This window comes from Phragmites australis, chromosome 13, assembly GCF_958298935.1.
Source record: "Phragmites australis chromosome 13, lpPhrAust1.1, whole genome shotgun sequence".
NCBI classification, from domain to species: Eukaryota; Viridiplantae; Streptophyta; class Magnoliopsida; order Poales; family Poaceae; genus Phragmites; species Phragmites australis.
Window position 1 is genome coordinate 28,205,181 of NC_084933.1, and position 23,070 is coordinate 28,228,250.

General features: G+C 43.4%; 3 protein-coding genes across 5 annotated transcripts; 2 read left to right on the forward strand and 1 right to left on the reverse strand.

Annotated features, from left to right (window-relative positions):
* The first annotated feature begins 1,292 nt into the window (after positions 1-1,292).
* Positions 1,293-7,848, forward strand: LOC133887892 (SART-1 family protein DOT2-like). Of its 2 annotated transcripts, XR_009903665.1 has the most exons (14): positions 1,293-1,443; positions 1,639-2,319; positions 3,273-3,438; positions 3,518-3,581; positions 3,745-3,858; positions 3,947-4,040; positions 4,133-4,199; positions 4,277-4,336; positions 4,466-5,072; positions 5,174-5,529; positions 5,731-5,951; positions 6,485-6,566; positions 6,665-6,899; positions 7,559-7,848. XR_009903665.1 is itself a non-coding variant. In XM_062327907.1 (13 exons), exons 2-13 carry the CDS (start codon positions 1,685-1,687, stop codon positions 6,743-6,745), a joined length of 2,547 nt encoding a protein of 848 aa, XP_062183891.1. In that variant the 5' UTR covers positions 1,293-1,443; positions 1,639-1,684; the 3' UTR covers positions 6,746-7,048. The 2 variants fall into 2 exon arrangements, 1 of the variants encoding a protein (XP_062183891.1); XM_062327907.1 differs by lacking the exon at positions 7,559-7,848 and having other exon boundaries at positions 6,665-7,048.
* Positions 7,849-12,587: 4,739 nt separating this feature from the next.
* Positions 12,588-15,584, forward strand: LOC133889117 (F-box/kelch-repeat protein At5g60570-like). The gene is made up of 3 exons (XM_062329578.1): positions 12,588-12,682; positions 12,793-12,898; positions 13,945-15,584. The coding sequence occupies exon 3, from the start codon at positions 14,015-14,017 to the stop codon at positions 15,383-15,385; it is 1,371 nt and encodes a 456-aa protein (XP_062185562.1). The 5' UTR covers positions 12,588-12,682; positions 12,793-12,898; positions 13,945-14,014; the 3' UTR covers positions 15,386-15,584.
* Positions 15,585-16,818: 1,234 nt separating this feature from the next.
* Positions 16,819-19,935, reverse strand: LOC133889118 (cold-responsive protein kinase 1-like). 2 transcript variants are annotated; one of them, XM_062329579.1, is made up of 8 exons: positions 19,792-19,896; positions 18,849-18,933; positions 18,566-18,671; positions 18,369-18,475; positions 18,068-18,278; positions 17,752-17,989; positions 17,520-17,670; positions 16,819-17,371 (listed from the first exon to the last, which is right to left on the reverse strand). In XM_062329579.1, exons 2-8 carry the CDS (start codon positions 18,849-18,851, stop codon positions 17,009-17,011), a joined length of 1,179 nt encoding a protein of 392 aa, XP_062185563.1. In that variant the 5' UTR covers positions 18,852-18,933; positions 19,792-19,896; the 3' UTR covers positions 16,819-17,008. The 2 variants fall into 2 exon arrangements, with proteins under 2 accessions (XP_062185563.1, XP_062185564.1); XM_062329580.1 differs by lacking the exon at positions 18,849-18,933 and having other exon boundaries at positions 19,792-19,935.
* Between the last annotated feature and the right edge of the window lie 3,135 nt (positions 19,936-23,070).

Consider the following 23,070-nt stretch of genomic DNA (forward strand, 5'->3'; position numbering starts at 1 on the left):
TGAGAATTTTTAGGATTTTTTTAATTAACGTGGAGGCTAAAAAAACTCTTCAATTAGTAAATATAAGATTCAATGGTCCACGACCATCTTCAATCTTCCGAAGGACAGGAACAGGCTACACCCTATCCCCTCTCGACGGATCTTGCGCTCCTCCGCTCTACTCCCTCCTCCTGTTGTCTCCGATGTTACCAGAGGATAATCTCTGGTAACAAATCTAAGGTATACCATACGAGGGGTGTTGATCTATATTTTTTGAGGGTCTATATCAAGTTGAACTCGAGACATAAGAATTTATCTAGGTCGAGACATCCCACGTGATAATAGTCATACATCATGTATATTATCTTATGAATTTAGATGAGCTTATTCTAGAATGTTCTCTTGCTCTACAAGCCGGATCCTCCCATTTATATACCAGACGAAAAAAGTGTACAAATAAACGGATCATGCCAAATTTTATGGCACATCTACCCTTGACAAAGTCAACTACCCATCATGACATTTGATAGGCATGTCTATCATGCTTTGATCGGCCTAAACGTCCAATCCTATCACCGAACGTAGTCACACTCACCAACCAAACCACCCTATAACATTTAATGCTACGAGACGAATCACTGCTCCATCATGTCTGTTCACGACCTCGCTTGCCGAAAGAGAGTGTACGGGAAAAAAAAATACTTGAGTGGATAATATTAAATATGTTTTGACAAGTTAGGTGAACACCCGTGTCCTACGACTAACCATGGCTGTTGGCAGGGTTTCCTTCTGCGACTAGGGGGCTGGTCTTCGCGCAATTTGTCATGTGGTTTTGAAAATATCTACAGCCAACTGACACTTAGCGGTGTTGGGCTTACACTGTAGAGCACCCCTTATCTATTACACTGACATGTGTCTTGCTGCCAAATCCTCACCCACAACTCATCGCTATGTTAACCTCTCTCTATTTTGAAGCTCTTCCGCTTCGACATTGACCCATCCAACAACTCTCCACCACATCACTTCCTTCGTCTAACCGTCCTACTGACCTCCCTCTAACCTCAGAGATAAAAAAATCCTACTAGAGAAAACCCACTAGCGGAGAATATGAACGTGCACACCCAATCCCCTAAGACGTCAATCTCGAATGGAGGCGTCTGAGATTTAAGAGGTGTGTTATGTAATAGCATTGCAGTAATGGGCCAAATTGATCCGTCAGACGTAGCACACTGACCTGCGAGCGGCGGGCGTGTCGGCCCATAAAGGCAACAGGCTGAACAGCCCAAACTAGCAACAAATCAGTGCGCCCTTAATTTTCTTACAGAAAACACCCTCGCAATCGCGCCGTATCGTGCAACCCTTCCCCGCTCCGTCTCCTCCCTCCCTCCCAACTCGCTCGGGCGCGGCGGCCGGCGCTCTCGACGCCCAGGGCTCGCTCGCTCCTTCTCGCCGATCGCCTCCCGGGTAAGGCTATCCCCTCGCCGTGTGCTCTTTTCGCATCGATTCGGAGGTCGCGAGACTCCCGCTCCAGCGCGTCACCGGCTTGGCGGGGGTTAGGGTTTCATCGTAGCTTTGGTCTCTTCTATTTGTTGATGCACAGTGTTGATGCTCTGCTTAACTTTGCCTGCTCTGATTGATTGCGAATCTGGGTGTTTTCAGGGAGAAAAGCGGGCTGATATCCCGTGCTGATTTCGAGTTTGTGGCCATGGGGGCTGCCGGCGACGCGAGGGATGCGGCTGTGGACGAGATGGAGGTGGACGGTGGTGAGCGACACCGGGACAAGGAGAGGAGGGAGAGGCACAGGAGGGAGGAGAAGGATCATCATGGTAGTGGCAGAAGGGACAGGGATAGAGAGAAGGATAAGGACGATAGGAGGAGGGAGAAGGATGATAGCAAGCATAGGGATAGAGAAAGGGATAGGGATAAGGATAAGGATAGGGAGAGAGACAGGGATAAGGATAGCAAGCACAGGGATAGGGATAAGGAGCCAGAGCGCGACCGCGGTCGTGACCGAGGCAAGGACCGGGAGAGAGAACCGGAGCGGCTGAGGGATAGAGACCGAGGCAAAGATCGTGAGAGGGATCCAGAGCGGGAGCGAGATAAGGAAAGGGAACGAAGGGACAGGGACAAGGAGAGGAGCCGCAACAGAGACAAGGACAAGGATAGGGTGGAGAGAGGAGAGAGGGAGGATCGGGAGCGTGAGAAATCGAGGGGGAAGGGAAGCGGAGAAGATGCTGCCGATCTGTCGAAGGGCAACGAGGAGGATCAGAAGCAGAGAGTTGATGCCTCAGGGGAGGCTGAGCAGCCGTCAACAGCTGAGCTCAGAGAGCGCATTGTGAGGTAATTCCTTGAGTAATATCTTTTCTGTTCGCATAGCATGTTGTGCGACTATGTATATCATCATTTGCCACACTTCAGAATAATATAGGAAATAGAGCGACTCCATGGAAATTTCGACTAAGGCATTTTAATGGACAGTCTTCCTGCTATGTTCATTTCCTTCGCCTTAGATCTCTACTGATGCATTTTAGGTTAAGCCAAGCCAGTATTTATGCTAACTTTGGAAATAAGGTTAATTTTTTGTATGATTTTTTTTACTTGTTTTCATATCTATAAGTTAGGCTAAGTTGTGGGTGATGGAATTTCCATCTCCAGCACATTTGATGTGGATATGAAGTGCATTTTGGTTTCAATCAGTCTATTGCTATATAAACCTGCATATTGTTGGAGTTATGCTAGGTTCCTGGGTTTGAATAATTTGACAAGGACTGACCTACTGAGGTTGAAGTTCTAAATGGAGAAACCTTTGCACCAAAGAACATTGCCAATGTTTATAAAAAAATCATAAACAACATACAATTTAAAGGAATTTCTTAGAGTTTAGGACTTTAGGGTTTTAGGCAACATCAATAACAGAAACCTATGTGATTTGAAGTGATCGATATGCAAATAAAACCATGGGCCATTCAGTGTACCCCTTGAATTCTATCTCGTATCTGTTTACAGCTTTGGATATGCTAGCTGCATTCTGATTAACTGTTGCCATTTCTCAAAAACTTTTATTCATTAGTGCTGCTGCCTGATAATCTGAGTTTCCATGTCAACAAAATATAGTTAATGCCATAATTTGCACTTCCGCATTTCTCATCTTCGTTCAGCACTTCTCTGTGAAACAACCTGATCATTTATTGTTGACTAACATGCTAGAGTTGTAATTGTTTTTCTTGCTATCGAATCTTGTAATTAAGCAATTGAGAGTGCAAATAATTTCTAAATCAGGATATTTCCTTTAGGGCGAAGGAAGAAAGGCTGAAGGATAAAAAGGAAGGAGGAGTACTGGATGGTAATGATGAGGCTTCTGAGATATTGTCATGGGTGGGAAAGAGCCGTAAACTTGATGAAAAAAGGCAAGCTGAAAACGAGAAAGCATTACGTCTTGCACGAGCATTTGAGGAACAGGTGAGTATTGCCAATTGTTTTTTGATGTAGTGTCATGAGGTACGTCTTCTTCACTAACCTTTGTATGTTTTGACTTCAGGATAACATCTTAGCAGAAAATGGCGATGATGACGACGAGGAAGAGGAAGATAAACATGGTGGAGGTAGTGATATACAAATCATTTTAGTTACCATGTTTTCTTTTTTGGAAACTGCTAGTGGCTGCTACATTTTTCTGGTGCAATACATTAGTTGTTTTCTAGTACCTCCGTGAGTAGCAATCATAGGAACATGTTTCATTATTTTTCTTTTTTTGGAAAAAAACAGACCATTTATCTGGCGTTAAGGTTCTTCATGGCCTTGATAAGGTGTTGGAAGGTGGTGCAGTTGTCATGACTCTCAAAGATCAGAGTATCCTTGCCGATGGGGATATCAATGAAGGTAACAAGTCGTTCCTTTTCTCTTATCTTTTTCCTTACCTGTTCTCTTTGTGCTCATTTTCTCTAACTCCAGCCAAAATAATTTATAGAGGCTGATATGCTTGAGAACATTGAGATTGGCGAGCAGAAACAAAGAGACGAAGCTTATAAGGCTGCAAAGAAGAAAGAAACATATGATGACAAGTAAGTTCACTGCAGATATAGCGTGGTTGGTTCTATGTCTCATGGATTACCTTTTCTTTTCTTCTAATCTTCATTTTACTGGCTGTTCATAGGTTCAATGAGGACTCATTGTCAAAGAAACCCATGCTCTCACATTATGATGACCCAATGGACGATGAGGTAGTAAACCTGCTGTTTAGCTTCATTTGCTCACATTTCCTGGTACTGCTCTAATTGTTTTGCCTTTCACTTATCAGGGAGTGACACTTGATGAAGGTGGACGCTTCACCGGTGAAGCAGAAAGGAAGCTAGAAGAGGTAATTATGATTTTTGCCCTAGAAACCATGATATGTAGCCAGTGTCATTTTACCTTTTTAGGGATAACGCAAAAGTATGATGGCGGGTGCTTTGTATGGACTGACTAATTAATTTTTTTATGTTGCCAGCTCCGGAAAAGAATTGAAGGTGGTTACGTCCAGAAAAAGACAGAAGACCTTACATCCACAACAAAGATGTCAACAGACTATTTTACCCCTGATGAAATGGTTCAATTTAAAAAACCAAAGAAAAAGAAGTCCCTTAGAAAGAAAGAGAAACTGGATCTGGATGTGCTTGAAGCAGAAGCAATTGCTGCTGGATTGGGGGCAGCTGATCTTGGGTCCAGGAATGATGCAAAGAGACAGTCTGCTAGGGAGGAAGAGCAAAAGGCTGATGCTGAAAAGAGAAGCAGTGCATATCAAGCTGCCATTGCAAAGGCTGAAGAGGCATCGAAAGCATTGCGTCAGGAGAAAACTAAGCCTGGCAAAACACCTGAAGAAGAACTCGTTTTTGGTGAGGACTATGAAGATCTGCAGAAATCTCTGGAGCAAGCAAGGAAGTTAGCTCTAAGGAAGCAGGAAGAGGCTGCCGCTTCTGGCCCTCTGGCTGTAGCTGATCTGGCTACTGCAACCAAGGGCCGAGAAAATGCAGATGCCGCTGAAGGAGATGCTCAAGAGAATAAGGTTATTATCACAGAGATGGAAGAGTTTGTGTGGGGCCTACAATTGAATGAAGGTAAGTTGCTTTAGGTATTTCCTGGATAAATTTGAAAAGTGTGAGGGAATTTACAAGTCATGATCAGTTATTGTGTATTGACTGCAGTTATCTTTTTCCAGAATCACGGAGGCCAGAAGCAAATGATGTGTTTATGGATGAAGATGATGATGCAATGCCTTCAGATAATGTTGCAAAAGATGACACAAATGGGTTGGTAGCGATGAAAGAGGAAGCGCACATTCAAAGCCCAGGAAAAATTGGCGAGGAAGAAGCCAGACCTGATGAGGTTATACATGAAGTCGCGGTCGGTAAGGGTTTATCTGGTGCTTTGAAGCTTCTTAAGGAGCGAGGAACCCTCAATGAGGGCACGGATTGGGGAGGCAGAACTACAGACAAGAAAAAGAGCAAGCTTGTTGGTATTGAGGATGGACCTAAAGAAATTCGCATCGAAAGAATGGATGAATTTGGTCGAGTGGTAAGTACTCACCCACTTCCACCCCTGGGTCTCCCATGGATTGGGGGGGGGGGGGGATGAAATCTAATTTACTGAGCTGCATTTCTGAGCTAACCATGATATTGACAAGTGCCGATTAGCTTTCTCGTAGATTTTTATACCGTCTTCTCATCAACTTGATGGTCCTTGCTCACTTGGTGCTTCCTGCATTTCCCCCCTCAGATGACACCTAAGGAGGCATTTCGGGATCTTTCACACAAATTCCATGGCAAGGGGCCAGGAAAAATGAAACAAGAAAAACGCCAGAAGAAATTCCAGGATGAGTTGAAAACCAAGCGAATGAAATCTTCTGACACACCTTTAATGGCCGCGGAAAAGATGAGAGAGGCTCAAGCTCGTAGCCAAACACCATACCTTATTTTAAGTGGCAATGCAAAAACAAGGTATCCTTGCTACATACTTCGAACTTCCGTAGTTCATGTCTTTAAGTGTCTTTGTTAATGATATTACGCTTGCTTATTTGTTTTGATATCATCGTCAAATATTACTCCCTGGATTTTACTGTGTTATGGCACTAAATTTTCCTTTTGTTTGGCTAATCTTGAACACAGTTAACTTGGTATGTTTCATAATTATTTATGTTGGCTTTTAATCTTGGGTAAGTATCAAATGCAAACCCATATTTTGCTGTTAACACAAGAACACGGTAACTTCCAATCCAGACCATTGGATAAGGTTTAAGTGATTTAAATTTAGATGGATCGATCTTTTCTGTAACTCCCTCAGATTTAGAAATTGAATTTGAACTGATTATTATCTCATCCAACGGCTCACATGGGAGATTACATGTTGCCAATGTGTTAGTCATTCCCTTTGGATTGAAATGGATAGCTAACTTGTGCAGTGTTTTTTGAGTAATCTCTTGTCAAAGTTTTCCTGATGAGATGGCTAATCTAGTTTCTCTATGTTATTTTAGTCAAGCAAGTGACGCTAGTGGCTTTGCTACCATGGAGAAAGAGCATCCTGGGAGCCTGACGCCCATGCTTGGGGACAAAAAAGTTAGTCCGTGATATTCCCTGTTCTATTCTGTAATTTCTGTATTTGATGACCGGCAATGCTATATTCGGAAATCTGCTACTGACTGGTTCTTTGGCAGGTGGAACACTTTCTGGGCATCAAACGAAGTGCCCAGCCTGGAAGCTTACCTCCACCAGTTCCAAAGAAGCCGAAGAAGTGAACCTGCAGTGGCCTCAACTGCGAGTAGCAGTCAGTGGTACCCTTTTAGCTCATCTGCTGCTGCAGGCTTGGAGCAGATTTTGTTTGAGTCGCCGACAGCAAGAACAGCACCAGATGCCAAAACCACATGCCGAAGCCCCGATGCCACTGAAAATGTAAGAGCCTGTACATTTCATTTCAAGCAAACCGATCGCGCTAACATTCTGACACTGTCGCCAAACGCAGATACTGAACAGTAGAAGCGCTCGATTTAACGTTGTTCTTGTGACACATCATTTGTCTTCTTAATAAACTGTAGCTATAATATCTGTGTTCAATCGTAGGCAGCATTTAAGTGTGTGCATTATGGTTGACAAACTTAGGTAACAGCAACTGTAGACAACTTAAAGTAGAAGCATGTAGCAAGTACTTCTCATGTGATCGATTGTTAGATCTGTGGGGAGCTGGAGTAGCCTGCCGGGCTTCCCTTCTAGTGGTCACAAGGATGGTACCCGACATACCAGATCGATGCACCACCTGCATAAACATGAACTAGCTAAACTCTTCCTGTATGGGATTTCCAGCTTGCCCTCATCCTGCAAGCAATCCTTCTGTTTTCATCTGGGAATCTTGGGCTATGCACACACCCGGAGCCAACTTCCTCTTCAGTCCCTATACTACACAGCACTGTATGGCACAGCGGCAACGCACGTTAAAAAACACTTAAACAGTAGCCGGGGTTAGGTTGGGTTAATGGCGGTAACCAAACGCCGAATCTTTGCTGCTAGATCACCAGGGGTTTCTATTCAGATCCTTTTCTTTCTCCTCTCTACAGTGCAGGCATTACAATACGCCGTCTCGGTGGTCGTTGGAAATCTAACGCGGATCTACTTGCGGATCTGAATGAAAGCTGATCAAGCCCCCCGGCGATAATAAATAAAGCTTTGCACAACTGGTTGATAGCGGCCGGCGCAAAAGGTGTCGTGCATATCTGTCAGTGCTCTCTTAACGGTTTCCAGTTGCTTGGGAAAGCGTCATCTGCAGGCAGACAGTGTATTGTGTGGCATAGTAATAAGCGTTGGTATTAAAGAGGATAAGCCCGCCGACGACGCCGGGTGTTGTGCTCGGGCTCATCTCATGCGGTGGCAAGAAGATGGCTGCCAGCGATGCGGTTCTTGCAGTTGCAACATAGGCCGCTTGAGAGGCAGCAAAAGGGAGAGGAGAGAGACGAGAAGGCGGCAACGGGGACGACGGAGGAGAGGGTCCCGCCCTCTCCCCTACGGCCACGGAATGGATGGGGCCGTGAATAATTAAGCACGACCTGCCACTGGCAACGCTCACATGGGCGGGATTATTAACGTGGATCGCCCACCACCGCCACCCCCTGATCCGTCCTTCCCTCCCCTCCCCTTTCCTTGCTTGCCGAGTTGCTTCGCCGGCTCGTCGCACTGCTTCAAATCCACTTGTCCGCCCCGTCTCGTGCAAAAGCGGAAAACGCCCCCTCCTCTCTCTCTCTCTCTCTCTCTCTCTTCACATGCTCGTAGACGCGTCTTGCCGCTGTTTTACCACGCCGCCGGTGAAACCTTACTCGTTTGGTCGTTTGCGTTGTGCCCACAGTTCATCAACACCAGGGTTCTCATCACCAGTTTGCCAATTGCCACTCTCCTTTCATCCATACAAAACTCTCGTATAATTTCAGTGTGGCATGTGCATCGCTAATACTAGTGCCTAAGATGGAATCTCAGGGGAACTAAAACAAGTACTGATCACTAGTACCTCGAGTGCATCTGCTGACGTTCGTATGGGGCAGTACTGTGTCGCACGATACGGCCATTTCTTGACGTGCAGAGTAGGGGTGTACTGGGTACACTGTACTTGTATACCGCTCGTATATCTTTTGGGGTGGGTACCGTACTCGCTTTCGATGCGGTTACAAAGCGGAGGAAAGCAGCCAAAACCTCCCAAAAAGACGGGGCGGGGCCCGTAACGGAAGAAAAGGAGGGGAGCAGCTCGGTTGGTGGATCTACCTATCAGGAACAGGGCGCGGAGGCGGGGGCCACCACCGGCGCTGTCACCGCCACCAACGCCTCCACCCATCAAGACAACAACGATGGGGGCTGGTACCTAGTGGTACTACACTACCAGCATTCAATGCAGCTGCCTCGGCCTGCATGTGAGCATCATGTGACGGAACAATTCCATTCCATTCCATTCCACTTGTGGTAGCCTCGCCGCCGCACAGGCCTACACGCACCTACACCACCGCCTTGTAAAAAGCTGGAGCACGATGCACGTACCTACACCAACGCCTCTAAAAACTCGAGTGCATACTTCCAGATCTAAATGGTGTGCATACTTAAAATTAATTGCTAAAATTAGATTACTAATAACTGAGATTTTATTTGCCAGTATACTCGGGTTGGTTATTGTAGCTTCGCCCTTAAGCGCTACCCATCGACGCACTCCGAGTACGTACTCGCTGGTAGCCACCGGTGCTGCTTCTCGTGCTCCATGCAGAAGAGCCAGGAGGAGATGATTAGGCGAGGCTAAAAACTAAAAGGGCTATATATTAATCCAGGCCTAATTACCGCCTGATTTGCACCATCGTCAACTGGTTAATCGATCTTTATGACAAGTATATCCAGGGTCAGTTGCTCAAGACGGAAAAGTTGAAGACTAGTCCGTACTATACTGGAGTATACTAGTACATACGAAATTGTTTTTATGGGTTCCCAGAGAATGGCAGCAGTACATTCAGTACAGAAAGTTTCAACACCATACTTTATTAGTCAGTGAGTCGTGTCAGGGGCCTTAAATCTTCATTATGGCGCATCACATGCCACTCGTACTACCACATATGGCAGTAGTGGTATTTGCGTAGCTGTCTTCTAGATGAGATAGATGGGATGGGATGGGATGGGATGGGATGCTCCTTTCCAAGTTTCCATCAACACAAAGCCCTACATGTGCAACGGATGCGTACCGGTGAAGTCTCTCCACTCTCTAGCAGCTCAGCTGGTAGCTAGATTCACTTCAGCTCCAACCGAGACTCCTAAAGCTACGCCTGGCTTCACTGAACATACCACACACATGCATGTGAATGAATGGAGAGAGAGAGAGAGAGAGAGAGAGAGAGAGAGAGAGAGAGAGGGAGAGCAATGCGTGTGTGTTGGGTTGGGGCTGGCCATTTGTGTTATCCGGCTACCCCATTAGCGGCAACCAGATCTGCACATTTCCATGCAACAGTTGTACCAGCGTCGCAGCTGCTCGACCGCCTTGCATTGCCTGTCCCGGCTGCGGTGGCAGATCGGAGCGGAAGGAGAAGCTAGGCTTCTCGCTCGATGGCCGGGTCGCCTATGATTTCGATGAGATGGTTCGGGCCTGTCGGTCCCTCGCGCGCGCGCGGCAGCCTGGACGGATGGGATCACAGCCCGAGCCTCGTTTGCAGGGTCGGTTGGTAAAATGCATGATCGATCTTCAAAGAGACTCGACAGGTCGCAACTGATCCTTGTTGCGGGCAAAAAGCTTCGCTCCAGATCGATGCGGGGAGTTTTCTCTATTCCTTGTAGAGTTTTACCTAACCATTTTACCAACCGAAAGAGACTAGACAAGTCGCAACCAGTTTACCAAAACTCTGTAGAATTCGTGCCTTTCAAACAGGACTTCATTTGGATTTTTTTTTTCCTACGAGCTGGAGTTTTTTTAGGGGCACAAACCTCACGTTGTCGACATGAATATTGATCTGGGAATATGATACGGAGTAGTAACAGATGGAATTCTTCACCCTTTTTTGGCCTCAGCTCCACTAAACACCACGCACCCTACCTGACAAAAAAAGCCCAGAAAAACCGGAGGGTCAAACGCTGCCGCTGTGGTAACTTTTACTCGGGGGTAACTTTACCCAGGGGGTCAAACGCTCAAATCAAATGCATGCGGCTGGTTCATTAAAATACTAAAAAAATTACTGCTCCACAGACAGTCGCCGGCAGCCACTTGCATTCCTTTGACCGGAGGGAGATTAATTAACTGGTGTGATTAGTAGTAAATCGCTTTCCCGTTTACCGGGGAGGTAACTTTACCCCATTGACAAGACAGCAGTCCTTATCCACAGCTGACAGCCTGGCACAGATTGAATATTAGTAGAATATATAAGGCATCTCTAATAATTATATATAGTTATTTTAAAAAATATTAAAAAAGTATATTTTTAAAAATTTATATTTATCTTATCTTTCATAATTTTTAAATATCATATAAAGAGATATATAAGTACTAGTTTTTCATCTCTTTTCTTCAAGAGCTGTTACTTACTCCATCATTTTCTCTTAGAAGTATCTCAACTAAGTTCCTATTTATTTCAGCTCAGGATTATAATAAGCTAGCTTATTTATTCTGAGCTGAAACAAACAGCTAGCTTATTTGTCAAGATTATTATAAGCTGAAACTCAGATTATAATAATTCTATAAACGGTGAAAATAAGTTTATTTTAGTTTATTTTGGCCTTTTAATATACTACATATCAAATTTAAGGAAAATTACCCGTCAATACCACTCCCCCTATCCTACACCAGAATACCTCGCCCCTCTATTGAGGGTATTACAAACTTTTACCAATAATCTAGATTATCAAATAACTCACAGCTTATTTCCCTTCAGTTTATCATAATCTAATTTATTATAATCCACCATCTATAAGCCGCTTATTATAATGCTAAGCTAAAACAAACATGGCATAAGAGATGGCAGTTATCTCTAACTATTAAAGATATCTTAAGTGTCATAAAAGTATGAATAAATAGAAAATTTTACTACTAGTAGTTTAATTGTCATTTCAGTTTATGCCACTGTTTTTTAATTATTATATTTATGCCATTAATTCATAAAAATTCTTCAATTCATATCACTAGCTGTCAGGGTTAGATAAAAAACTTATTCGATTTATAACAATGGTTCAAACTAATTAGTGATATAAGTCTAACAAGTTTTGAAATCAGTAACATGAACTGGATAATTGCAAAAGCGATGACAAAAGCTAAAATTTTAATTGTCACGGTGTCGTAAACCTAAATTTTTCAAATAAATAAATAAAATACAGGGCCAGTTGCTCAAGTATATTTGCTTCCGATTAACACAAAAATAAAAAAACGCTCTGCTCTTCTATAACTCTATCTAGTCAAATCATATCTGATTACGCATCCTCCATTAATTTGAAAACTAATATATCGATTATTTTCTCGGAAGAAATTATAGAGAAGTTGATGGCAATGCGTTGTCGCTTTTCATTTCTGTCGCGTTCCAACGTGGGGTAGCTTTCGGCCATCACCACTTTGAAGATTCTTTTTCCCCCCTCCACGCCCTGAATCATATAGAGAACAGAGGCAAGTACACTGTGAAAAAAACATTCCATTATAACAAAAGAGAGGGGGGGGGGGGGGGCAAAGTACAGCTCTGCAAATGTTCAGCTGGATCTATCCGTGTACATGCATGCCAGAGCCTCCATTTATTTTAGATTCTCTTTTTTTCAGAAAATATATGCAATTTAGACTAGCAAAAGCCTCAGACAGAAAAAATTACTCCTGGCATACTTTTGACTCTTGGAGCCACCCATATAGACACTGTCAACGGGTTCAGCTTTTTTTCAGTTCAAAATGCGAGGCAGGGGCCATCCAGCGGGAAGGTGAAAATTTTAATTACTGGCTAATTTCGAGATAACAGTAGGATTAAGCAGGGTAACCGAGGTAATAGTAAAAGTGTAAAAAAAAAGTTAAAGGTAACTTGCAATCCATTTGGCACTTTAGCCCCCGGCTTAAGCACATGGACATATATATAAGCCTTGCCCCCCCTCCCTCCCCCCCCTCCAAGGCTCGTCTCCCCGTCTCACTGACGGCGGTCCCCACCGCCCGACGCCCGCCCAGCCCGCTCGTCGGCGCCCCCGGCGAAGAGATCCGGCCGTCTCCGGTGAGCTCTCCCGCAGCCCGGTTGCAGCGCCCGCCGAGCGATTGGCGCATTTTTGGGTGAGGTGACGCTCCCTCCGCGTAACCGCTTTTCTTGTGGCCCGTGCCTCGCAGGTTGCTTGGAGCCGGCGAGCTGCTCGCGCTGGGCGACGGGCGACGGGATGGAGGCGGCCGGAGCGCGCCGGTGGCCCGGATCTTGCCGTCGGCGCGTCTCGGCGAGGTGAGGAGGGGAGACGGCTCAATTCTCTCGTGTTCAGCTCTCGCGTTTCAGTTGGAAAGCGGGATGCTTTTCTTTGCTGTTATCGGTTTCATGGAGTGTGCAAACCATAGTAAAAACTTGGTTTCTGCTGCGGAGGCAGTGGTGTTGAATTGGTTGGGGAAAGGTGTTTGTTTTCATTCCTTTTAGGGATGCTAGCTGGGTTGGAGCTTGAAAATGTGTGATTTTTAGCGCATTTTATTTATTGTATGAATAGAAACGAGATATGTGTTGTTTTTTTGGCTGGTTGATGGATTGGTTTGCCGTGAGAGTAGGTAGTTATTTCTGCCGGCATCTGGTAAATCTAGGATTACTTCCTAGTTTCATGTTTATTCCGCTAGTGAAGGCTTTTGACTTGCTTCTGAAACAGTAAGGACTAAATGAAATCGGACGGCAACATCTTGAGATTTTCTTATGTTGAATCTAGAGACAAGAAATAATGGTAATGTGCTAGTAAATATCTTGCTCTGATATTATCTTTCTCCTTCTGAAACTTGTTTCGGATTCGATGTTTTAAGCTTTGTTAAACGAGATGGTACTCAAGTTAGCAATGTGTTGGTTATTTTTCTTGTGGCAGTGGTTTCGTTAATAACGTAACTTAGTTTAGAAATGAGTCGTCAAGTGCTTGTTGCTGTGGAACTCGATTGGTTGATATTTGATCTTTTGGTTGACTGAGTTATCAGCTTGCCGTGTAGCCATAGTCTTGTTGGTACCAACGGTCAAAGAGTATATTTGAGTTAGACCTCAAAGAATGTTACTATGGTAGAGTATCTTTGAGATTTTCAGTGCTGTAGTTTATGATTTAGCATGATTCTGGATACGGCAAAAGTTTGAAATCAGCTACGAAAATATTTATTAACAAGAGGTCAACTATGAAGATGAATGTTTTTGTGTGGATCTAGCCTCTACCATAGAAGTATCTATTACATGCTTTGTTTTTTATCCGGTATATCTGTGAAACATTTTAAAGAATGTTGTGCATTTTTTGATACACTCTCCATCTTTTCCAGAGGGGGACTCTGAACTTTCCAACTTCGGTGTCCTTGTCTCCTTGAGTTCATGTCATAAATCAGAGAAACCATGGAAGATCTACAAGATTGCAACTCGAAAAGCCTGGTTGCTCTTCCCGGCTCTGTGGTTCTGCATCTCTTCAGGCTGTTTGGTCAGCAGGATCAGAATTCCTGGCAGAAGTACATACTAGCTTACTTTCTTTTGGTCAGGAATGAGTTCTCAAGGGAGTCAAAGAAACAATCAGTTTTGATTGGATCAGATGTTCACTGCTGTGATATTTCAGAATTGGATGTGGATTTTTCATTTGCTACAGATTTGGACAGTGAAGACCTGGAACTTCAGAAGCAGAAACCTGTTCTGAAGATTCAGTCGGGAGGTGATTCAAGTGGCAACAGATCAAATGATTGCTTCTTTCCAGGCCTTCATGATGACCTGGCTCAAGACTGTGTTGCTTGGACAAGCAGATCAGACTACCCGTCACTTTCTTGTCTGAATAAAAGGTTTAATTTGTTAATTAACAGTGGATATCTGTACAAACTGCGGAGGAAATATGGCATTATTGAGCATTGGGTGTATCTGGCTTGTAGTTTGATGCCCTGGGAAGCATTTGACCCTTCACGAAAGCGGTGGATGAGGCTTCCGAGAATGCCGTGCGATGAGTGCTTCTCCTGCGCAGACAAGGAATCACTTGCCGTCGGGACACAGCTGCTTGTCTTTGGCCGGGAATATACTGGCCTGGCTATTTGGATGTACAATTTACTGACTCGCAATTGGTCCCAATGCACTCCAATGAATCTGCCCCGCTGTCTTTTTGCCTCGGGAAGCTCAGGCGAGATTGCTATTGTTGCTGGTGGGTGTGATAGTAATGGACATGTGCTGAAATCTGCTGAGTTGTACAACTCGGAAACTGGCCACTGGGAGACTTTACCAGACATGAACCTGGCCAGGAGGCTCTCTTCAGGTTTCTTCATGGATGGGAAGTTTTATGTCATTGGGGGTGTATCTAGCCAGAGGGATTCATTTACTTGTGGAGAGGAATATACTCTTGAAACAAGAAGCTGGAGAAGAATACTTGATATGTACCCTGGAGGGACCAGTGCCTCTCAGTCACCTCCTCTTGTCGCTGTTGTGAATAATCAACTCTACGCCGCTGACCAGTCGACGAATGTGGTTAAGAAGTATGATAAAGCAAATAACACTTGGAACATAGTGAAGCCATTGCCCGTCAGAGCTGACTCTTCCAATGGTTGGGGCCTAGCTTTCAAGGCTTGCGGTGACAGATTGCTGGTCATCGGTGGCCACAGAGGACCTCGCGGCGAAGTAATATTGCTGCATTCTTGGTGCCCTGAAGACGGGGGCGGTGGTGCTGACTGGGAGGTGCTCTCGGTGAAGGAGCGTGCTGGTGTCTTTGTTTACAACTGTGCAATAATGGGGTGCTGAGTTACCTTTGTTTCAGTATATGCCACTCGTTTAGCAAGCCAACCCATTTCCTGCCGCCCTTTAGCCATCCGTTACAATGACTTGTAATTCAGAAATGACACACCCCTCTTTTCGTGGAGTTCTCGATTCAATGTCTGAGAGCATAGAGCAATCTGTTCAGTTTACCTGGAACTTCTTTTTTTAACTCTTTTCAGAATTCTTTGTTCTGTCTATTATGAAATTTATGCGGTATTCTTTATTCATCGTCCTTGATGAAAACCGTGGTATATCTGCTGATTGCTGAGTTCGACGACATCTATCAAATTTCAGACTATTGTATCCACTGTGCAATGTGTCAAGGCTCAGAAAAAAATATTTGTATTTTTTTATGTTTCCGTAATTTGGCCGTCCTGAATTTCCGTTTACCCTGTTCTCCCCCGGGCCCTCTTATTTTTTGACCATTTAATCATAATATTTTAATATAAACCCCTCCACAACTAAAATTCCAACATCTAAACTCCTTGACAAGGGGTTGTCACAGTAAATATTAGAATTAAATCGATTAAAATATAAAAAAATGCGGTACCATCTGCTATCTGAAATCTCACAGCAAGCTCAGACAACGTGTGTAGGAAAAAAGTTGTTTATTTCAACTTATGCTTTCTTCAGTAATTTCTGGGACTATGTACAGACTTCAGGTTCTCGTGTACTTGCGATTAGCCCGTCAGTAGCATGCCTAAATTTATCAGTGAAAGAGTTTGACCTTGCCTGTGGTAAAAAGTTCCTTTCATTTCTTCCATCCTTTTCATGATTCTTCAGCTCGGTTTGTCAACTTCGTTTACTTCGCTGACGGTTTTACCCCTTCTGCAGAACATCCTCCTGACTCCTGAGTGGCTGGCAGCATTGCTCACTAGCTAGCGACAGACGTGAACTGAAACCAAACACGATGATGTGAATGTGGATACATGATCTCTGGAAAATGCGTCGGTCAATCTCACTTTAAAGGGTCGACGAAGCAGCGATATTGACCTGTTCATGCCGGGCGATTTTCGCAACGATATTGTTGTCGGAAATCTCTGTCCGTTTCTGTCCTGGGATCTCGAGCTTTGATCAGTTATTCGCTTTTCCTCAACTGCCTGTCAGCATCTCTGCAAAAACTCGGAGCCACTTGACCATTCCAGTACTGGTGAAATGTGCGACACCTGGACATCTTCTTCCTGCCGACATCGGCATGATGTACTGTCAGCGTCAGGTACACCTTTAGAACTAGAAATTTGGCTGTATTTCTTTTGCTCCCACTTATTCCAGGGTGAGATTGAAGATATCAAAAGGCGTTCGAACAATTATTCAAAAAGTACCACCTAATAATGTAAAGAGAAGCAGCTCTCCTACTTATTCTCGGAAAAAAAATCCAAGCCATATAGCATGAACTCACCCAGATAGAAGTTCAAGAATGTGAATCGTGCAAAGCTTATCTTGACCATCTTCGTTTCAAAATATTTACAGCATACAAAGAAGCAGTAAGCTACCTATGAGAACTTTCCTCGTAACAAATTAAACAAGAAACTCTTCAAAAATTGCATTTAACCTGGCCCATCTGTAACACAATATACAAACCGAAAAACACTTCTTCTGTCCACATTTTCACATAGATGACTGTGTGGGTGTCTCCGACGGCGAGAATGGTTCTGTGGTGCTGAACGATTTTGTCGTGGGAGAGCGCGCCTCGCTTGATCTTTGCCCTCTAGATCTTTGCTCTTTGTTGCTGATCTTGAGATCTGCAAAGTCGGTGATCATGGCAGGCCTAGTAATCTTGTCTATGGAGATTCTCCTCTCCCCTGTGAGCATCCGAACGACGTTGGTCATGTTGGGACGACGTGCCATTGCATCTTGTGTGCATAGCAGACCAATCTTCATGAACCGGCATGCCTCCTCGACGTCCAGGTCGTCTCCGATGTCGATATCTATGATCTCATTTAAACGTCCTTGCTCATAGAGTGCCCATGTCTGCAAGAGCAGCAGCATATTTGTCAAGTTCGGTAATGTTTCTTTCTTTTTTTGGTTCAGGACACACTTAACCATAGGCTTAGAGACAAAATTGGCCAAATATGTTATTTTTAGGTTATTTATAGGATATGTGACAAGGAGTGCCTACCCTCTCAAGGAGAAATTGATCTTCAGAAGGCAATCTTGTGTTGGTGTTGCATCTGCCACTAACAATTTCCAACAGAAGAACTCCGAAACTATAGATGTCAGACTTCTTCGTCACTTGACCTCGGATTGCGTATTCAGGAGCCAAGTACCCTCTGAACAGAAATGGAATTATAAGTCAGAATAACAGTGCATTGTGTGAAAGAAGGTCACAAGCAGGATTAGGTTATGCTTACAATGTGCCTGCAACCCGGGTGCTCACATGAGTGGCATTGGGTGGTAGGAGCCTCGCCAACCCGAAATCAGAAATTTTTGGGGTGAGATCCTTATCGAGAAGAATGTTGCTTGCCTTTATGTCCCGGTGGATAATGGGAGGATGGATCTCCTCGTGAAGAAATGCAAGCCCACAGGCAATACCCACAGCAATTTTGACACGAGCCCGCCAATTGAACCGAATGTTACTATACCTGGATCCTGCAATAGCATAGCCAAAACATTTGTAAGTAAAGATATTGACGGTGAGTGGAGACGTTAGGTAGAACAATGTGTCACCTAGCAATGTCTGTGCAAGGCTGTTGTTCTCCAGGTAATTGTAAACAAGGATTCTGTGAGATCCCTCAGCGCAACAACCGATGAGAGTGACGAGATTTTCATGCTTGATGTCAGAAATTGCTGTAAGTTCAGTCAGAAACTCCCGGACACCTTGCCTTGAAGTAGCTGATAAAACCTTCACCGCAACAGTTGTACCATCTTTAAGAACTCCCTGATCAACAAAAATGAAATGTAAGCAAAGGGTTTTCATCATACTGTCAGCTCAAGACACTGATAAGTTTACAAAGTTATGCATATTTACCCTGAACACAGAACCGAAACCACCCTCGCCAATCTTATTTGCACCACTGAAACCTTGCGTGGCCTTTCTCAACTCGTTGTAAGAAAAGATTTTCACTCTATGTACACCTGGAACAACAAAGCAAGCACGTGTAAGAATGGAAAGGTGTTTGGACATATAAAGTATGGAGCCGTCCTAGAAATGCAAAAGTTGCTAACCATCATCTCCTTGATCAGCTTGTTCTCTCTTTCCAAACATAAAACAACAACCCATCTTTGCCAATACGAATCGCATAGAAGTCAGCAAGAAACTTAGAAGCAATTTCTGAAAAACAAAGATATGTTGAACATCAGAATAGGATTCAATGGATCCACCGGGATTGTAAATAAACATAAAAGGGAGGAGTGTACAGCCAGTGGACCGATCACATCATGGCAATTGTGGTGTTAAAAAAAACTGTCAATTGGACAACTTGAGTGGAAAATGGTAGGAAGATCGAACCATATTGAAGTAAGTTGGTTAGCCACCTTTGCTTTCACCACGTCCTAAGTAATCAGGTTATATTCTTCTAATCAAAAGTCTACATCTATTACAGATACAAAGATATCAAAATGTGAAACCACCAAGCAAAGAAGTTTCAGGCTTAAGTTGCAAGGAAGCTGTAACCAAGTCAAAGAATAAGCCAAACCTCCCATCAGCTCATCAATTTGAAGAAATGAAGCAAGGAGTGTCACAAGTACTGGCGACCCAATTGTTGTAAAAGGAACAAGCACCTAACCCAACCGACGGGCCAATTATCTTCGGTGAAATGTGGAAATTAGCAAATAACAAGCATTTCCATTGTGTTCGAAGTCTAAGTTGGATTTAGACATTCATCGATGCCAATCAATTGTCAGCAATAACTATCTTATGCTCACAGAATGCAAATTGCATTCCAATTCAATGCAAATAGAAAATCTGATTTCAAGGACGCCCCAGAACTAAGCAGACGACATGTAAATACGTAATTAGCTTTTTCCAGTCTCACGGGGCAAATCAGATTTGAAGCTATAGCAGCCGATACAGCAACGCCAGAATTCAGATAAAACATCACAAAAGGCAATGAAGGCCCTTCCGGTTTCTTCTCCCAAAATCTGAACCAGATCGACCAATTCGAAACTCGACTAAAAGGAGGAAGAAGACAATCACTCTAAAATCAACCGACCAATCAAGGGCAAAGGACTGAAGAACACGACGCGGAAGTAAATCTAGTAACTTGGCAGAAGCACGGGCGCTATACTTAGACGTGATTCGGAAGCACAGAAGAATTAAACGACCTCAAGACCACAGAAACAGAACAGAGCGGAAGAGAGCACAGCACAGCACAGAGAGCTCTTGGTTTCTACTCAATCAAGCGCCACCGATCCAAAGGCGAAAACCACGCAGCACAGAACGCAAGAATCACCTGCAGATAGCACCGGAGGAGGAGGGCAGATTCCCGACAGGTACAGCGGCGCTCGAGTCTGCACGAGGAGGAGCGGCGGGGCGAGCGTAGTTAAAGAGGGGAAGGGAAACGTGCGGGCGGGGTAGGCGGAGCGGGAGAGGAAGACGAAAGTAGCGAGAAGGCGCTGAGGGATAGAGGAGTCTTTGACTTTTCCCGCCCCCTCCAGCTCCTCTTCCTCGCCCGCGCAATCACCGTTTGCTTTGGCGGTTGCGGCTTAATTAAAGGGCGAGCGAGGGAGCCGGTTAAAACTGGCTGGGCTGGGGGCCGCGTGGTGGCGACGTTTTTTTTTTTTTTTGTTACCACCCGCGTCACGTCCGCAGCAACGCGGGAGGACCCGGCCCCGGTCGCTCGGTCGGCATCACCCGCACCACGTCTGCTCCCCTGTGGGACCCGGGTTTCACAGCCAGAGATTTAAAAAAAATTCAATCACCAGCAAAAAAATTCAAATTCACGAAATTTTGGTTATTTTTCATTCTCAGTTTTATAAATTTCACATATCAGTGAAAAAAATTCTAAAATTAAATATTTCTCTTTGAAATTCTTAAAATTTGCAAAATTTTAACAAAATTATAATCCCTTCACAAATGTGTGGCACTCGTGCGTGTAGTAACGGATCTAGGGCCACCAAGTAAAGATGCACTTTCTCTCTTTTTTTTCCCTCTTACTCTTTCATGGCAACAAATTGAAGAGAAGGCTTAGAGGGTTTTTATGTGCGTCTCCCCCCCACGGAGGATTCGAACTTGCGTGCGTGGCGCGATGGACTCTTTGATATGTGTGTGAGAACTAGGCTTATTTAAATGTCGGACCGGGTCGGACTTTGAAAAGCCCGAGAGGAAACCCATAGGCCCGAGCCTGGTCCAAGCTCGACGTCGGGCTGAATTGCTAGGTCCAACCTGATCCGATATTGGATTTTTTAGATTGGTTTGGGTTTTTTTAGGTTTCGATTCTATTTTGAAACCCGAGTCTAACCCGGCTGGAACTGTGGGTCTATGTTTTGAAGCTTAAATTTAGCCCATGCACTGGTTGGATCGAGACAAATCGGGCTTTTTCAGTTGGATTTCTTAGGGCGAGTTGCCCATAAATAGACCTAGTGAGAACGATAGGAACTGATGATGATATACTTTGAAATTAAATATTACGTCTCCCTTTGAATTTCCCAAAATTCACAAAATTTTAATAAAATTTTAATCCCTTCACAAATGCATGGCACTCATGCGTGCAGTAATAGATCTAAGGCCACCAAGTAAAGATACACTTTCTCTCTTTTTTTTCTTCCCTTACTCTTTTTCTTACTCTTTCATGACAACAAATTTAAGAGAAGATTCAGAGGGTTTTTATGTGTGTCTACCCCCACCGAGGATCTGACCCTGTGTGCATGGCATGGTGGGCTCTTGATCTGTGTGCAAGAACGTGGTCTGTTCAAATGTCGAATCAAGTTGAGCTTTGAAAAGCTTGACAAGAAATCTGTAGGCCCGAGCTGGATATCAGGCTAGGTTGCTAAGCCTAGCCTGACCCGATATTAGATATTATCTTATATTTACTAATTAGAGGGGTTTTTTTCTCCATGTTAATTCTAAGAAAATCCTAGAAATTTTTATAAAAAAACAAAACATCCGACCGTCAAATTAATTAATTGACTAACTGTAATCATAGATCAATAACTAGACGAAACAACATAGAAGATTAAAAAACAAATCATAGAGTCTAGCCCTAAGACTACTTCTTGCCTTGTCTTTCCTTCTTTTTTTGTTGTAGATATCATTTGTCCAACAAATTTACGTTAGCAAACCTCAACTTAGTTACGTTAGCAATCAATTAAAAATTAAAACAACAGAATGCAAACATATTACGGATTATCACACAAAAATAATATCAAAGAATTTATAATGTATTTCCAAAAAATAATATGAGATACGGCGACGTTAAAAATAATAATAATTTCAAAAAAATCAAGAAACAAATAAAAATCAATTTGCATAACACATAAAATGAAAATTATAAATTATATCTATTCACAAATAATAAACATGATTCCAATATTATGAACAAAAATTATATTTATATTTTACATTCTAATATTTAAATATAAATAGTTGATGTATCTTAGCATACAACCATTATTAACACAAATATCTACAATTCAACCGTAAGCTAAATTTCTAGCATGTGCAGTCGCACGGGTTGATACACTAGTATTTACTAATTGGAGGCTCCTTTTGGTGCCTTCACGTTAATCCTAAGAAAATTCTAAAAATTTTCATAAAAAAAGCAAAACATCCAACCGTCGAATTAATTGATTGACTAACTGTAACCATAAATCAACAACCAGATGAAACAACATAGAAGATTAAAAAACAAATCATAGAGTTCAGTCCTAGGACTACTTCTTGCATTGCCTTTCCTTCCTTTTTTGTTGTAGATATTATTTGTCCAACAAGATTACGTTAGCAAATTTTAACTTAGTTACATTAGCAATCAACACACTTTTTCAAATCAATTATAATCAAACATTACAAAATTAAAATAACAAAACGAAAATGAAAATTATAAATTAGATCTATTCACAAATAAGAAACATGATTCCAATAATATGAACAAAAATTATATTTATATTTTACATTCTAATATTATGATGTATCTTAGCATACAACCATTATTAATACAAATATATGCAATTCAACTGTAAGCTAAATTTCTAGCATGTGCAGTTGCACGGGTTAATACGCTAGTTTTTCAAACTGATTTAGGTCTTTTGGGTTTTGGTCCTGTTTTGAAGCCACCGAGCTCGACCTTGCTGGAATTGTGGGGTCTATAATCCATGCATTGGTTAGATCGACTGGGTCGGGTTTTTTTAGGTTTCTTAGGCCGGATTGCCTATAAACAGGTCTAGTGAGAACGGTAGGAGCGGATGATGGTATCCTCTTCTCCTCTGCAACTGTACCGCGTCTAGGTAGAAACGGTTGGTCAGCCTTCGGCTGATAAAAAACGGTGTGGCGTCTCGCTTATTATTGTCGGCCCGGACATTGGAATTCGACGTCCGCGAAGAACGAGCGGCAATTCGTCGACTTCAAGTGGTTTTGATGTGGTTGACATTGGGGAAAAGGGTTATTACAACTTATTCGTTGTGATGCTGGTTAGAACTTGGAAGTCACGCGATTGATGTTCGTCCGCATCAGCACCGGTTTCACCACGGAACTTATGACAGCAGCACGAGAGTTACACTTGCGGCCTTGCACTGTA

Bases quoted from the DNA above. Each gene is read 5' to 3' on its own strand.
- LOC133889117 (XM_062329578.1), top strand. From the start codon at position 14,015: ATGGAAGATCTACAAGATTGCAACTCGAAAAGCCTGGTTGCTCTTCCC.
- LOC133889118 (XM_062329579.1), bottom strand. The intron at 17,671-17,751 runs GTAAGCATAACC...ATTTCTGTTCAG, and splicing joins ACCCGGGTTGCAGGCACATT to AGGGTACTTGGCTCCTGAAT. The intron at 17,372-17,519 runs GTAGGCACTCCT...CTGCTCTTGCAG, and splicing joins ATCAATTTCTCCTTGAGAGG to ACATGGGCACTCTATGAGCA.
- LOC133887892 (XM_062327907.1), top strand. From the start codon at position 1,685: ATGGGGGCTGCCGGCGACGCGAGGGATGCGGCTGTGGACGAGATGGAG. The intron at 4,041-4,132 runs GTAAGTTCACTG...GGCTGTTCATAG, and splicing joins AAAGAAACATATGATGACAA to GTTCAATGAGGACTCATTGT. The intron at 4,200-4,276 runs GTAGTAAACCTG...TTCACTTATCAG, and splicing joins ATGACCCAATGGACGATGAG to GGAGTGACACTTGATGAAGG.